The sequence below is a fragment of the Monopterus albus genome, unplaced genomic scaffold (genome assembly GCF_001952655.1).
Source record: "Monopterus albus unplaced genomic scaffold, M_albus_1.0 scaffold172.1, whole genome shotgun sequence".
In the NCBI taxonomy this organism is placed as follows: Eukaryota; Metazoa; Chordata; class Actinopteri; order Synbranchiformes; family Synbranchidae; genus Monopterus; species Monopterus albus.
In genome coordinates this window covers 1,067,692-1,084,845 of record NW_018128052.1, presented here as the reverse complement: position 1 = coordinate 1,084,845, position 17,154 = coordinate 1,067,692, and the positions used below count along the sequence as shown (strand labels likewise).

General features: G+C 42.5%; 1 protein-coding gene across 1 annotated transcript in view; it reads left to right on the top strand.

Moving 5' to 3' along the window:
- LOC109969344 (receptor-type tyrosine-protein phosphatase delta-like) overlaps window positions 1-17,154 on the top strand; it is a 64,615-nt gene that overhangs the window by 9,673 nt on the left and 37,788 nt on the right. The window contains 5 exon segments of the mRNA XM_020616165.1: window positions 3,475-3,685; window positions 6,791-6,936; window positions 9,170-9,311; window positions 16,341-16,470; window positions 16,472-16,521. Of these exon segments, the coding sequence (XP_020471821.1) occupies window positions 3,544-3,685; window positions 6,791-6,936; window positions 9,170-9,311; window positions 16,341-16,470; window positions 16,472-16,521 (610 nt within the window). The 5' untranslated portion in view covers window positions 3,475-3,543.

Below are 17,154 nucleotides of genomic sequence, written 5' to 3'. Positions count from 1 at the left end.
GCATTAAGCAGAGCTGATAGAGGCTTAGGTGTGGTACCCGAGTCTCCAGATTCATTTATATTCAGGGCAAAGAATCAGTTTTTGAATGACAGGTGTGTTTTCTTGTTAGAGAGGAGCCTCAGATATTTTATTTCCACTGCTAAAAATGTAACCAGGGCGGTGCAGCTCATGCCTGCAGTGAGCCATGCTTCATCCTGTGCCTCTGTTCCTCAACGTGTGCTTGTGTGTGCTTGTGTGTGCTGAAGTATGCACGTCCATATAGTTGTTTTGCACTTTGTGGTTAAGAGAGAGAGAGAGAAGAGGAAGTGTGAGAAAGCGAGTGCCAATCTCCCCCATGATGGTTTGCCATCTGCCATATTTATGTGTGTTTGTATGGGTGTCTATGCTTTAGTGTGAGTATGACGCTGTGGGTGTACGTGCATATGTGAGTGTTGTTTGCTTACAGAGTTCAGAAACAGGAAATGTGAGGTAATATCAGCCCCAGTTCCTCCTTTCCTTTCCAAGCAGACACGCAAAGTTGTGCATAATTTAAGATAAGGTTATTTCTATGCATATAAAATACATGTACACAAATTTCAGAATCATTGTTTAAAAATGTGACCATGGATTTAATCTTGTTTTACCACCATAAAAAGTTCAGTGATGCATTGCACAGTCATGGAATTTCTCCTCTCCTCATGTCTCCTTAAAAGCGGAAAAAATAAAACAAAGTTTTCCGGTCTTTTTTCCGCTGAACCAGGTCTTCCAAGCATCACAATGCACAGCCAATGCTTGCGCACAGCACTGGATCCCAATTAAAGCTCAAAGAAATAAAAAGAACCAGAGCATCCTATCAGGTGTACTCTCTCACAACTAGCATGCCAGGAAGCAGCAGGAAACAGAGCTGGTCTTTCTGTGAGCACTCGTAGCTTGTTGTCATGGAGACAGGCCTTGGGAGACCATCTCAACCCACAAAGGCATCATGGGTAAAAGCGGTGGGTGGGGGAGGGGGGTGGGAGGCGGTGCAGGTTGGGGATGAGGTGAGAAAAACAAAGCATGTCATCTTCCAAGGGCCCCAGTGGAGCAGGGGCAGGTTTGATGCCACCTAAACAGTGTTATTTCATCAGCCTGATGGAGCACAATAACCAGCGTACATTACACCACCTGAGCTGTGGTGTCATTATCTGCTTTCAGCAATAAATAGCGCATGTATCCCCATCAATCTATCTGTCTGGCTGACCATCTGTGGTGTCACACTGAAAAGGTAATAAGACCGACTCCTGCTGTCTTAACTAGATGATCAGAGAGAGCAGGTTGCGATGTCTGTGAGGGGGCCATAGAGACTGTGGGTAGGCCTTAGTCATGAGAATATTCTAGCTCACAATGCTTGCACCTCTTAATTCAAGCGCCATGCACGGCTGTCCTCTATGTGCAGAGAAGTAATGTTAAATATCAGCATAGCACAAGCATGGACGTGCCCAGGCCACCCTGGTGTGCTGCCGCATTTGTTTTGGCTCACTCCCGCAACGTTCACAGCTGTAGGATGCTCTTAAGCGCTGTTGTGTGAACTGTGCCAATGGACGAACAACAGCTGGAGCAGCCAGTGCGGGGCAGCTGGGCAGAGGAAGAGGATTTGGCTTCGAGCAGGGTTTAGAGTGTGCATAGAAAGAAAAAGGAGATGACTGAGAGAAGAAGTTAACAAGGAAGATGAGGAGGAAAGTGGAAAGTGGATGAATGGGATGGGAGAAGAGGAGATTTCAAGAATATGGAGACTTATATGTAGTGAGACAAGAATTAGGTAGAGGGTGAGGGACTATAGTCGAGGTAGAACAGAGGGGGCTTTGTCAGCAGGTGAAATACAATGGGGAGGGCTGGATAAACTAAAGGCCCCAGCATATCCACTCCACAGGACAGGGGGGAAGCAGACACTGCAACATACAAGCAGCACCTAATGTTTCAGTGGCCATGTGGCTCCACGCAGAGCAGTAGGCTTAGTTAGATTAACAGTGGCAAATTGAGTTTCTGTAAGAGGAGAATTTACTTAACATGCTGCCAATGGTGCTTGAATGAGCTCTGATCTGATTTTTCTTATCACATTGTTCAATTGAAAAGGGGACGCTGAAAGCTTCTCTGTTCGTCTATTACGCGGCGTCAGATAAGACGAGAGCAGAGCGGGAAGAGGGAAAAAAAAAAGCCAGAATCAGATAGACAGTCGTGTTTTCAGATGAGATATTTTTAGTGTAGGGACTGGCAGACAGTAATGTGTTTGAGCAGGTCATTAGCTCAGTAAGTGGCTGGTGGAGTCTTTGAATATGTAACTCACCAGAAATGCCTCTTTCATTTAGTAAAGGCTTGGAAGGATTGGCCTAATCTCTGCTCCTCTGTTTCTGCCTGTGTGTTTATAGGTGGTTGAAAGTGTGCTTATAGGTGTGTTTGCATACATGTTCTGATCACAGTGTGGCCTGTCACCTGTGAAAACATAGCACGACTCCACCAGAGCTTATATGTTTTCTGTATGCTGACTTGAAGGGCGATGTGTATGTGTGTCTGTGTGATATATGACGGGTTAACAAAGGCTCCTTTCTCATTTGGCCTCCCCACCTGCATTCTGACACATGGAGCAGAGGGGTGGGGGTCGGCAGGGCTCCATTGGACTGAGGAATTATTGACTCCCAGACAGGGAGCTTCTGCACAGCTTGTCTAAATCTCTGTAAGCAGACAGAGCTGAATTATGTTCAGAGTTCCAGATGTGTGATTATGTGTGCATGTGTTTATGTGAGGAACAAGAGCAAATTACTGATGGAGATCCACCCCCCAAAGGCTAATAAAGATTAACGGGGGGGGATCTATTAAAGTAGCGGTTTGATACATTTGCTTTTATTGAATTTTGCTGCATTTCTACTGACCCCTCAGCCCTCTTTATTTAAGTGTTTTCCATTAGTGTGGCACTCTGGATGTATTATTGTATTAACACTTTTATGTGCCACCAGAATAGTAAAACAGTGAACACTAAGAAGGAATTAGATCACAGCTAAAATGAAATTACTGGGGTGTCTCAGCAAAAAAAGAAACTTTTAAAAATGTATCATTGCAGCTAATTTCACGGCTCACTAGAAAAGGAAACTTATTAATATAGAAATAGTTTGGTGAAGACTATTTTTGTCTGTTTCTTTTCTTAGTTGTTGAGCAGTGGCTCTGTTGTTCTGGCATTAGTTCAGTCAGTGCTGGCCTGCTTGATCTGTTAATCCCAAATCTGAAGTGCTCTAAATCTAACGACCTAATCCTACATTAGCATGACTTTTCTTCATGAAGATGTTTTTTTTTACATCTGTATGAATTGTTGTTTCACCCACCAAATGTTTTCCTCTCCTCTCACAGTGCACTGACATGTCAATGCCATGCCAGAAGCACAAGGATGAGTCCAGAGTGGATGAAATATGCCTTTTATTCATCTAAGGTGACCTTCATTTTTTTTGTGTTTGTGTGTGTCTGTAGAGTGCCTACCCCTGCTGAGTGAAGCCCTCCCCATATCTCCATCATCTCCAACCAGCCCACGGTGGTGCCATGCCTCTGCCCAGGACAAGTGTTCTAGCCCAGTCCAGGAGGCCAATCCTGGGGCTCAGCCTGAGCCCCTCTCCCCTGTGCATGCTGCTGTCTTTGATAATCCTGCTAACCAGCTCTTTGAGCAGCGTGTGTGGTGCATTGGGTATGTTTATCAGATCTATCTATCTATTGCTAGCAGATAGCTACCTAGCTAGCTGGTGCAAGAAGCTTAGTTTCAACCCCATTTTATAATACATTGACTATTTATTGCATTTCAATACAATATATTGTATCACTCTATCTTCTAGTTGTCTGTGTATCCTGCTATCTGTGTGTGTGCGCGCACACTCTGGACAGTGGTGTTGTTAATGTGTTTTGATAAGCCAGGAGGTCCCATCAGCATGTTCCTCATCACCTCCTTGATTACAATATTTTCATATTTCCTGCCTCAGTGGTGTACATACACATACACACACACAGACACACCTACACACACATGCCCAGACACACTCAGCTGTCACTGCTCTGAAAATATAACCAAGCTGATTTTTCTTTTTGAAAGTGGATACAGGCTAAAGATGGAGATAGAACGAAGAATTGTCTAATGTATTCTTCATTTTCTATTTGTATAACCAATTTGAGGCCACAGTGCTTTGAGAAGACTGACGTCATAACTGAAATGCTTTTTATTACATGAAGTACACAATAACGTTCAGATGAAATGTCGTGGGACTGAAGGTCTCTGCCTTTGGACCACCTACAGTTTATCTTTGCAGGAACAGATAGTGCTGTGAAAAAAGCTTCTTCTTCCTTGTCTTTATAATTTCCTCGGTGAAGAAAGCCAGACAAGAACAACCAAGGTGTTCCCTTTTCTTCCACTGACAATATGTGTTGCAAAACTGCACATTGTTGTTTGAGAATTAGAGAACCGTGGAAAAAAGGATTAGAATCTATCAGAAATTCAAATGTATTCTCAGTGACAACAGGGAACCTGGTCTGCTCAAGAACCACTGAAATGTAATGCTTGGAATTGAAAGATTTGTTGACTCAAGATAAATCCATTGAGTTAATACGTGTATGACAGATTCCTCATATAAATGTGGTCTGAAGGTAGTTCGCAGCAAAGATCTATTAACAGGAATTCAAATGTTTTTTCTGTAATAAATGTTCAATCTTAACGTCAGTCTTTGTGTCACAGATTTGTTGCACACATTTGGTTTTTAGATGACAATCAAAACACAAAAACAGGAAGAGATGGATTAGTAATACCTTTGCTGTAAGTAATGCCTTTTGGTGCAGTATGCAATGCAACATAGACCAGGAGTTATACTAATGTTCCCAAAAGGAGAAATCAAACTTGTATTTTCTTATTCTGACCGGGAGGAAACTTTCAAATAATTTTCTGTCACACAACATGCAAAGCACACCCCCCCATACTGGTCCCAGTCATATCTGAGCAGCAGCGGTCAGTCAAAAGTGAAATCCACTATCAAAGAGACAGAGCTCCTCATTAGTCCCTCATTTTCCAGCCAGCTTTCTAGAACCTTCCGATCATAACAAGTTTTCTGTTCAGTGCAGATCTGTCCAGAGCCTGTGCCTTGCAGGGCTTTTGCTCAGCTTTTGGAAAAGGCTTAACCTCTAGAGTCCCTGCGTCCTCATATGAGGACCGCACAGCTTGGGTTTCCAAAGCTCAGGACTCTAGAGGTTAAACAGTAACATTGCCAGTGGGGTCAGTGTTGCACTAGGATTGCCATTGAAGCGCCTAAAACCACTGAAACCCATGTTCAAGCCCTAAAAAAAGCACATAAAATTCATTCATGATCCCATAGCCAGGAGCTCATGACATTTTTATTTTTCTAGGATTTAGTTCATGTTCCCATATTGTTGGCAGGAGAAAGGAGCAGTTTGTTCAATACCGTGTGTGCCGTTCTCAGAGTTTAACAGGCAGGTAATATGCTGTTCTTGAGCCGTAAAGTGGTGAGCATGAATTTGTTCTGATTGACTATACGGTACCAGCTTTTTGCTTCTTCCTGTTTAGAATTATGGCGAGCATAAAATGAAGCCTCTTTATTTCTGCCATTCAGAGTGGTCCTCTTAGAGGCACAACAGAGTGCAGCAGGCACAGGAGCAGCCTTTTGACATGGTATTATTCCAGTTAGCATCGAGGCATTGTAGTGAAACTGGAAAGTGGTGTGTGTGGTTGTTAAACTGTGGAGTGACCAGGAGTGGGAAGACTTGTGACCAGGCTATAAGATCTGCTAGTGGCCATTTGATAGGCAGTTTTCTGTTCTTTTCTTTTTTTGTTGTTCCTGTTCTGTCTTCAGAGCAGAAGTGAATCAACACAGCAGGACCTCACCCACCCAGACATAGGGGAGGTGGGAGGAGGGATTCAGGTTGCTATGGTAAGGGTCATCCTGACTTCACTGTGATGGATAGCAGTGATTCTGTAGCTGAGGAGGAGTTAAGCTGGACTCCATAGCAACAGGCCACAGACAGATAGCACAGGGTAGGTGCATGAAGTTGTTTGATTGATCTGACTCAGCCACTGTGAAAAATATAGGTTCAGTGCTGTTGGCTCAATATCAAAGTTGGAAATAGCTGTTTTCTTGCTGAGGCAATTTTCATCCTGCTGTACTTATACATCTCACATCAGATGCATCACCACAGTCTAAATTGTTCTCCTCAAATTCGCCCCCTGAGGCAAAGCTGGAAATTAACCTGACTAATGTTGGCATATAAATCGTATTTGTTATGATTGTCAGAGTCTGAAAGTACAAATTCTCTATAGGCATTAGAGTGTGCAGACACAAAATGACACCTCTGGTATTAATACAGTTAAACCAATTATATGCCGTGAATTTGCAGCCAACACTTCTCCTACCTGTGAAACACTCATGTGTCACGACAGCCCGAGCTGCATGCGGTACGAGAGCAGCCTACACTGAAGGAAACACAAAGAGTGAAAAGAGAGAGTGAGACAGATGCAGAGAGAGATGTTCCTCTGAAGCCCAACCCCATCTTTTATTTATGACCCACAGGAAGTCCTTCAGTGTGTCCTCTAGATGATACCCAGGAAGTAAGCACAACACAGAGCCATCAGAACGCAAGTCAGCCTGGCCAGTGAAATGGGGCGTGGTCAGCAAGTGGGTTGATGCTGGATGTGGAATTGGGTTGGTGTCCTTTGGGTGTAAGGGTGTCAGTTTTCATGCGTGTGTTTTGATTGTTTTTCTCCATCCCCACCCCCCACCCCCCTTTTTTTGGCTCACAGCTCCCCCGAAGTTCACCAAGATTCCCACAGACCAGATTGGAGTATCAGGGGGTGTTGCATCATTTGTGTGTCAGGCCACTGGCAATCCCAAGCCTGTTGTCTACTGGAACAAGAAGGGCAAGAAGGTCAACTCTCAGCGTATTGAGGTGGTTGTCACAGTGCACAATGGTGCACTCTTTCTGTAGTAGCATGACAAATACAAATATTTATATCCAGTTAAAAATGGATTTATGAACATAGAACAGTAACTATTATGTCTAGGTTGTTTATTGCTAGATAGATAAATCGTGCCTGATTAGATATTGTTTTTAATATGCATTGTTAAAATTTTGTTTTGTATTCTAGATATGCTACAACCTTATTTCTTAAAGGAATTGTTTTACATTATGTGAAATACATATGGGAGTTAGATACTAGGACTGATAACACTCTCGTGTCTGTATGGAAGTAAATCCCTGCCAAAACATCAGAGGATGTACAAACCACATTTTGAGTACTCTTCAGTTTGCAGATCAGAAATTGAGAGCACATAGGCACAGATTTGTAAGAGCAGAATCACATTAAAGCATGAAGGAAGATCCCTGTTGCTCACTTAAATAATCTGTTATGCTCAGAATTCTGTCCTTCATTTTGGCAGGGATTTACTTCTATAAACATGAAGCTAGAGCACAAGCACAAAGACTAGCAACAGGGGTACTCAGCTAGCTCGGCTCCAAAACAACAAAACAACAAAAATGTGTGTATATACAGTGCATATATAAAATATGCACTGTATATACAATATGCAGTATAATATAATATAATATAAAGTGCTAAAATCAAAATCGTATGATTGTTAATCGCAAATTAATCACATTTTTTAAATCTGTTCTATTGACTATTTTCATTTTCTGTTAATTCAAACTTTGACTTCCCTACATTTAGAGGTACTTTTTGCTCCACTACATTTATTTTATACCCTTAGTTACTAGTTACTTTTCAGAAAGAGAATAATACAAAAATACAGTATAATTATAAAACTTCACAGATCTATGGTGGAAAATTCACCGGCTACCCAGCAGTAATTCAAATTAAATGCATATAAACTAGCTCTCCCTTTACCAGCTGCAACATTAATTGTTATGGACACAATAATGTGTCAGTAATTATAATACAATAATGTGATATAAAGGAATGTGAAAAGTGCCATTCTGTGTAATGAGTATTTTTACGTTTAGTACTTTAAGTACAACCACAAATCAGAAGAAGTTGGGACACTATGTAAAATCTAAATTAAAACTGAAAATAGTGACGTGTAAATCATCTGTGTCCTGTATCACATTGAAAACATTACAGCAGCACATTATCGGATGCGATACCCCACCAATTTTATTCTTTGTTCAAAATAAACACTCACTTCAATTCTGATGCCTGCAACACATTCCAAAAACAAGTAACCATGGTGTGATGTTGTCATTCCACTTAAAAAACGTTTAGGCACCGAGGACACCAAGTGATTAAGTGTGTCAAGTGTAATTTTGTCAGCCATGCCTTGCTAATGTGGTGCAGTATCAGGTTTATATATGACCTCCAAAATTAGTCATTAATATTCAGTGAATATACAATATATCAGGATCAGGTGTTGAACAGTTTGTCTTAAAAAAGCTTTTAGGTGGAATTTTTAAATTTGGACAAGGCCAGGCCAAGCTAGCTGTTTCCCCTTTTCTAGTCTTCTAAGCTCTTTCACTACCCATTTCTAATTCCATAGGTAAAGCAATACATTAGAGCGGTATTAATCTTCTCACTTTGCAAGACAATGGATAAGCTCAAAATGTCATAGTATTTGTTTAAAATAATCATTTGACAACATTACAGCATTGTTGCATCTTTCAGGCACAGGCCATAAAGTTTCACAACAATTTTAACACTTTAGAGATTGCATTGAACTGAATTTTCAGCAAGATGCAAATATGCCAAAAGCTAAATATTGTCAAGCAGGCAATTCCAGAGAGTTGTTACTGTTCTACAGCTCAGTAGAGACCTGACTGTATATTGATGCGGTAATGTGACCTAGTGCTTAGAAATACTGCATTGCAACCAGAAGATCCACATCCACCCCCACATGTCGGTAAGTATCTACCCTGCTGAAGTGTCTTTGTGCAGGACACTGACTTGCTACCTGCTGCAGGATCGTGTGTACAGGTACATATTCTGTATCTGTGCTGACTTTCTCCCCAGGAGGTCAATAAAGTATTTCATTACTGTCATATTGCTATTGTAAAAGCAAACTATGCTACAGTACTGACATGCAACATTAAAGTTTGTAGTTTTAATGGTGAACCGATTGTGTACTCTGCTGTGACTGATGTGTTTTTTTCTTGTGGTTCTGTGGCTGTCCAGACAATAGAGTTTGATCAGGGTGCAGGTGCTGTGCTGAGGATCCAGCCGCTCAGAGCACCTCGAGATGAGAACATCTACGAGTGTGTGGCACGCAACAGTGAGGGAGAGGTGTCCGTCACTGCAAAGCTCGCCATTATTAGAGGTGAGGCAAAAAACAGACACACACACACACAAACATACACCCCCCTGTCTCCATCCTTTTCCACTTGAGTGATGCTGTCTTTCAAAGTGCACACGCACCTGGCTTCAGACGTCATCCCCGGTTGCCTGGGCTGTCAGTTGTGGATGTGGCAACAGAGCCTCGCCACACCCTGCCTCCACAGCAGGCTGCAGTGAACTGTTCTTTTTATAGTCCCTCTGAGTGCGCCTGAGTGTGATCTGGCCACAGAGAGGGCTCGCTAGTGCGCTATAGCTAACAGGTATTTCAGCATCCAAGCTTGCTGTAATCATTGCATTTCCTGGCCACAGTGAGGGTGTTAATCTAATACATTGCTTTCTTGGAGGGAAACTTATCTAATGTGGTGCTCCAACATGCGATGAAGTAAAATTGCAGCATGTGGCTGCAAGGCTGGGATCTGAGCACTGGTCATTATAGAGAAGAAGAAATAGAGGGATGGCTGTTTGGGCTGTTACTACATGAAGAAAAATCAGGGGATTAGCCGTTGGTTTGGCAGACAACCCATTTCTACCAAGGGAAATTGAGGAAGAGAAGGAAGGCGGGAGGAAAAGGTCAAAGACAGGCAACAAGCAGTATGATGGAGGGTGAGGAGGTGGGGGTAAGTTGAATAACACAACAGGATGGCGTGAAACAATAAAAATGAAATGGCATGTCGTAGGAGCGGTGGAGGGGGGGTAGAAGTGCAGGAGATGGATGAGGATTGTGGAGCTGGCAGGACTGTGTGGTAAGCAGGAGGCTGGTAGCCCAGGGAATAGACTCCTGTCCATCTGTTACCCGGCCCCTCATCTCTGCACACACAGCCCCAATCTACAGCACATTACCACATAAACTACACCTCGAGGGCAAGCCTCTCAATGCGTGTGTCATTCCTGTTTGTGTACACTTTTCTTTTAAGTAGATTTGTATACCTTGACATCCCCTGGCCCCTCTGTGACAAAGAATCACCTGTCTTTGATTGTTCCTAATCAGCTGATGTATTATTTCCAATAATCAAGAGTATTGGACTACAATCAGTGACAACTGTATTTGACCCAAAAGCATCAAGCATATTCAGAACATCACCAATGACAGTTTATTTTGTCAAGCACTAGATAAGGATGCATAGGTTGCAGACAGATAGCATCAAATTTTAGGATGTTATACTGTGTTTTGTTGTAAACAGTAAACTGAATATCACTTGGGTTTGGACTGTTTGTTAGATAAACCAAGACATCTGAAGAAGTCACCTTGGAAATTTTAACTGCCACTTTTCACGATTTTATTGACAAAGTAGTTAAATGATTAATCCACAAAACAACCAGAGTTTTTCTGACACATTTGCTCATCTTTTCTATTGGTGATGTTGTGTCCATCCCAAGCACCGTGTATGCAGAAAAGTAGTGGGACATTAGGCACCTCGTCCTACCAAATACTGCTCCAAAGCCATACACCCCTATAGTCTACCACTGGCTGAGGGATATAGTTTGTGATAGATCATGTCAACAAAGAATGCCGTTAGATGCACAGAAGTCTGAATAAATTGTGTTTGGGTCATTCTCTTTCCAAACACAGCCAAGTAGAGAATAGAGCCACCGGCCACTGAAGTAGAAAAGAAACTTTCCATTACTGACCAAACCCCTTCACTAAAAATTTTTTCATCCCCTGAGGTGTTTCATCTCACCATTTTGTATAATGGTTATATAGCGTACAGGGCCTGTGGTAGGCCACAGGATATGGGCTACTACTCTACAGGCTGGCTAATGGATCGAGATGTGGTAGGTTAGGGTTAGGGAGATCTTTCTTTGCTGTGCTTTCAGTAACATCATCATACATCATCATACATCACCCTTACCATCACATTACCTACTCTTTTTCCTTCTTTCTTAGTCCTCACTATATCTGTCTGTTTTTGGCCCACAGCAATGTCCATTTCTAATTTCTTCTCTCTTGTTTTATTCATTCTTTCATTTTCTCAGCCATCTATTCTGCCTGACCCTCAGTGTCTATCTGGACTCTCTCTCTCTCTTCTCCTCGGTTTGCATTTTACAGGCTCTGCTGCTCCACCCCCTCCCAACTCACCCCAATTCCCTTTCCACCTAAACTGCTCTTTTCTATGGACACTGCAGTTGTGTTGTTCCACCTTCAGGAGACGTGACTATATGCAGTTCTGCATGTTTGAAAACCTCTGGTGGGCGAGAGATTTTCATCACTGCAGCAGCGTGTGTGTGTGTGTGTGTGTGTGTGTGTGCAACTGTCACGACTGTGCATGTGTTTGAATGCGTGGATTTCTTCACTTACAAGTGTGTGAGTTTGTGCATATCTCTGTGCGTGTGGGGGGGTTTGAGCAGAGTAATCCTGATTATACTTACCTCCCAGTGTCCCATTTTAGGAGAATGGGAGACGAGGGACAGGGAGGAAGAGGGTGAAAGAAAGGGGGAAGAGAGATGTTCTGCCACCATGGCAAACACCCTTCATATGAACAAGAGAGTCAAATCAGTGGCCCAGGCATCTGCTGCATTGGCAGGCCGGTAGCTCAAGCAGTACTTTGGTCCAGAAACAACTAAGAGTATCAACTCAGCCAGCAAGCGGATTACACTCCTTGAGTGGAGAAGCAGCTCTTTCATCACATATACACCCTCATCTGTGCTGATTTTTGTTCCGTTCTTCTTTTTGCTTTTTCTTGCAGTCTGTTCTTCATGCATGTTTGCATGTAATAGAGTGCAGCGTGTGGGATCATCATCTTTTTTGTGTTTAGTCCCCAGCTGTTGGAGCTGTAGGTAGGGCTCTGGATGCTGGGAACCGGTGGGATTTTGGCAGGATTGATCTATGATGCTAAGTCTGATTCTGCATTATATTGTGATCTATTATCATAAAGGTCCATTAGCATTTAAAGTGCTCCCCCTTCAGCCCTCCTGCAGTCTATAGGAGTCAAAGCATTACAGCCTCTGTAGGGCTGCTGAGTGCTGGCAGATTAATTCTGAATCAGGCTCTCTGAGATCAGCTTTTATCCAGGCTTCTTTCATGCACATGGCCATTTCCTACTGAAATGAATTGAAAAATGAATAGGCTTCTACAGGCAAATGATGATTTCCTGTGTGGAAAGGAGTGTTGGTGTGTGTGTGTGTGTGAGTGTGTGTGTGTATTTCTGCTGGGTAACTGTGCGTGAGAGGAGACTATAAAGAGAGACAGGGAGAGAAGACCTGGATTCATGTTTGTTTGTTTGCATCATATGCATTATGTGTTTGACTCTGTGTGTCTCTCTCTGTGCTAGTGTGTGTGTGTGTGTGTGTGTGTGTGTGTGTGTGTGTGTGTGTGTGTGTGGACACATGAATTGCATATTTGCCCAGATCTGGTTGGCTCCATTGACTGGTTTTGGGCACCAGGCCTGATTGCCCTTCTGTAAACATAACTGGGCCAAAATGCACACTCTCAACCGCTTGATGCGCACAAATTCATACAAACACAAAGCTCTGGATAACAATACTGGTTGGTCCTTGCCAATGTTCCCCCAAACACTGTTGACACACACAGTGTTTATACACACAGGGTGCATTTTTCCATAGGCTGTCTTGTCAATTTAACCAAGAGATGAAAAATAAGCGGTACTTCTGTGCAGCAGTGTTTGTGTTTGATAAATGATTCATTTGGTGAAAGTGTGATCAAGGCCATGCCCGCAGTATCTATTTCAAGCAGCCGCTGACTCATCCAAGAGCCTGGTGCAATACCTGTAGCTTCTCCAGTGAACTGTAGTTCAGTGTCCAGTGTCTGCTGGTTTATCTGTACCTGCAAGACAGAGTTCGAGTCTGCTATCTATGTATCTCTCTCTCTCTCTCTGGTGGACTCTTGATGGACTGCTATAACCTGCAAGGCAAGAGTCGCTTGATGAACCACTGTAGAGACTTTAATTTTCAAAGAACAGTTAGACGCTTCTTAACTGTTTATGTATTCCTACACACAGTACAAGTATAGAACCTATCAAGGCCACAGAAAACTACAGATTAATTGCCTTCGATGATCATGGATCTGCCTGTAGCTGATGTTTCATTACATAAATCCTCTTCATTTACATTAATCCTGAAGAGACTATTATATTATATAATCAAATTATGCGCTGTATTTGAATATATTATCATTGCTTAAACTTTGCAAATGTCTGCAAAAAAATAACAGTAAAATAACACTGAATGTATTTTTTTAAGGAAAAATACCAAACATTTGCTGATTGCATCTTCACAAATATCAATATCTGCTACTTAATACCATTGTAATTTGAATATATGGTTTTGTCACCTTGTGTTCTAACAAATTTTTCCATTACATTTTATCCATGCCTGTCTGTCCATCCATCCTCATCTCTACTCGTTTATCCTACCTCTTTGTTTTTTCAAAAGATCTGTTTACTAGATGTGAAGTTACACATCCAAAGCTGTTAGTCACAGTTAATCAGTGTAAAAAAAATGTTTAAAATGTAATCTTCACCCTTTGTTTGCATAAGAAAGAGAGAAAAAACATATATGTAGAAACTTAACGTTAATATAGTTCCCCCTACCTCTTTCTAATAACTGAATCCAATGTCCACCAACACTTTATATTGGCAGCATTGATAAAGTCCTGATTGGAATACAGAGCCAGACCCCCTGCGAACACACACACACACACACACCATGCATGCATGCACATGCCACGATCCTGTTGCTGTGGTGTGCTCTAATTAACAGCCAGGGAGTCCATGTAGTGGTAGCCAGCGGGGTGATAAAAAGACCATTTGAACCCTCTCAGGAGTTGGGGGGTGGGGGGAAGCAGATGTAGGCCTAGCATATTCCTCACCCCAGAGGAGTTCACCACCTGACCTGCCTATCGATCCCCTCCTTTCTTTCTCTTCCTCCATGTTTCATCAATGGCCACACCACTGGCCTCCATTCAGGTGGATCATTAGCACTAATCAATCTGGAATGGTAGAGGGGGGAAGGCCAGTGAGGGGGAGAGGGGAGGGGCGGTTTCCTCCCTCCACTTCGGTCTCCATCACCTGATGTCAGAAGGATGATATGATGCCTGATCGTCTCCTGACTCTTGTTTGTGGTTTGACTTTTCTCTGTTCCTCTGTGGCATTTCTCCTTTCTTCATTCTTTTAGCCACTCCATCAGCACCGGTTTGACAGGGTCTCTCCAAAACTGATGACTGTGGAAACTAAGAAAGAGAGCAATAGATCCTATATCCACTCAGCCTCTCACCCCGTTGCAGACTGTGTGGAAACAGATGGTGCACGTCTGTCATGTGATTAGGTAGCAGGGGGCCCAGAGCAGGAGCGGAGGAAAACACACAGACAGTTGACGTGGCCACGATCTGTGTCTTGGATTGTGTTTGGCTCAGTCACTGATACAGATCTCAAGTTAGCAAATGTTTAGTGTATTTTGTTGTTGTTTCTTTTTTACAATCAAGAGACTCCTGGGTTTGATTTATTGGCCTAAGCAAATTGCTATCGTGGTAATTGCTTCGCTGCTGTAGGAAAGTGAAATATATAATTATAGTTGCAGGTATGGAGGAGGTGTTCGTGTGTATGTGCGAGAGAGAGAGAGAGTGGTTAAAAGGGTAAGGAGAGGAGGAAGCAGGAGGGCTGATGGATGCTTGATTACGTGTCTGGCCATCTGGACTGTTGTCACAGGGATGTTTAATCCCATTCACCAGAGAAAGTGTATGTGAATGTTTGAGTGTGTGTGAAATAGAAAGCAACTGGTTTTAAGCATGCACACACCTTCATTTTCCTTGACATGTGTGGATATGTCACCATACATTATTCCACACAATATACAAAATCAGTGAAAATGCTAATAGGAACATAGATTTAGAAAGAAAGAAATACATACAGAGGCACATACACAACATCCACTGCCCAACAATGTAATCAGACATATCCAGACGCATGCAGACACATCCCAGATTGGCTTCACTAATCGTTGGTACATTTTAACAATTACTACTAACAAGTCCTTATTACCCCCAGTGCCCTGCCTATCCTCTTGATCCCAGCTTCTAATTGCTGCTGCTGTTTCTGAGCAGCTCTCTGCATAGTTATTAGACAGGAATCATTACCAGCACATAACGCAGAGCCGCACCACGGAAAAAGTGCTCAAAGTTTACTGTCCCTGCCACCAAACACCTGTGTTTCAAGGTTAAGAATGTACTCTATGCATGTGTGGCATGTCTGTGTGTATGTGACTGTGTTTATATGTGTGTGTGCATGTGTCAGCACTTAAGTTAACTCCTGCTGACTGGGCGGTATGTTTATACTCCTCTAAAAACAGCCTGTCACACACATAATAAAACCTAGCTGTGTTTCTGCCCGCCTGCTAGATCACCTAATGACTAGCTAGCTGTAGGAAGGAACGGCTTTGATGAGGAAGGATATAGTGGCTCCACTGTCCTTGCCAGTATCTCCACTTTCAAGGGCCTGCAGATGTTGGGGGGGGTGGCTCTCACATCACTGTGTGTGTGAACAAGTCCTAGGTTTCATTATAAAAGAAGGAAAGTAAGGATTGGGTGAATGGCAGAGTCAGTGCTGGCTCAGTGCACAAAGATAACCCAGGCATTTGTGTTTTGAAAAACTGCAGATTATCTGTCCCAGTACTAATAAATAATAAACACAGTAATCACATTTGTTCTTTACTGTCCTAGAGGATTTGCCCCAAAATGAAGTATGAGCAATTGCTTGGCTTATCAATAAATCCTAATGACTTGGTTGATCCCCTGACTTGTCCTCTAGTGTCACCATGAGGTTGACATTTGAGGCTGAGTGAAATTGTCTTGACAACTATTTAATGGATTGCCATAAAGTATGGTACTGCCATCAGTGCCCCCCCCTTAGGATGCACAGCAATAACAGTGGTGATCATTATATGTACTATGCATGTTAGCATTGTTAGCATTTAGCTCCAGGCAGCGAGTGTTTATGGTGAGTTATGAGTGTTGCCTGCTTCTATCCATTCTGAATTCTGTTTTTAATCTCCATCTTTCTAGAGGACTTGTTGCCATTTGGTTTCCCCAGTATCGACATGGGTCCGCAGCTGAAGGTGGTGGAGCGGACGAGGACGGCCACCATGCTGTGCGCTGCCAGTGGCATTCATGACCCAGAGATCTCCTGGTTCAAAGCCTGTCGAACCCAGCACCAGCCAAGGTCGTATCAAACAGCTTCGAACAGGTGAGACAGCTGACTTTCAGATCTTTTTCATTTGCCAACAAGTAAACAAACAGTGCATCTAAAGCTTACCAGGTACAGTCCCTGTTGCCCTAAATGCAGTGATTATCATGTTATGAATGAGGGATTACAATGCACCTCTTAGAGTTTATCTACATGCTTTTGTTTGGGTTTAAAACCTTTTCAGAGTCATCTTCTTAAAAGGAAAATGTGCCATCCCTAAAATAGCTGCTTTCATTAACATTTGGGGAAAAAGATAAGTAAAAGATGACACTATAAAGACACAAATCTCTTTCCATTGTGGTATATAAATGTCAAAAATCATGGCAGTGTGCAGCTGCAAAAATGCCATCTCTTATACTGTATAGTATGTTTATTACAAGGGAGTTAAAAAAAAGCTCAGGCATTTTTATAAAGTAAATCCACTGCTAAATAACTGCTAGCAATCAGTCTACCCCAAAATGCCATTATTTGCTTTTCTCAGATCAAAAACAAATCAATAGATACAGAGATAGAAGTTTCTTCACATTAGGCGTTTAACTGATGTTCTTATCTTTTGACCCACACAGCCTGAAATTGTGTGAAATGAGCTCAGTGTCTTAAAATGGGAGTGTAAGATCACTTTGCTGGAGACAG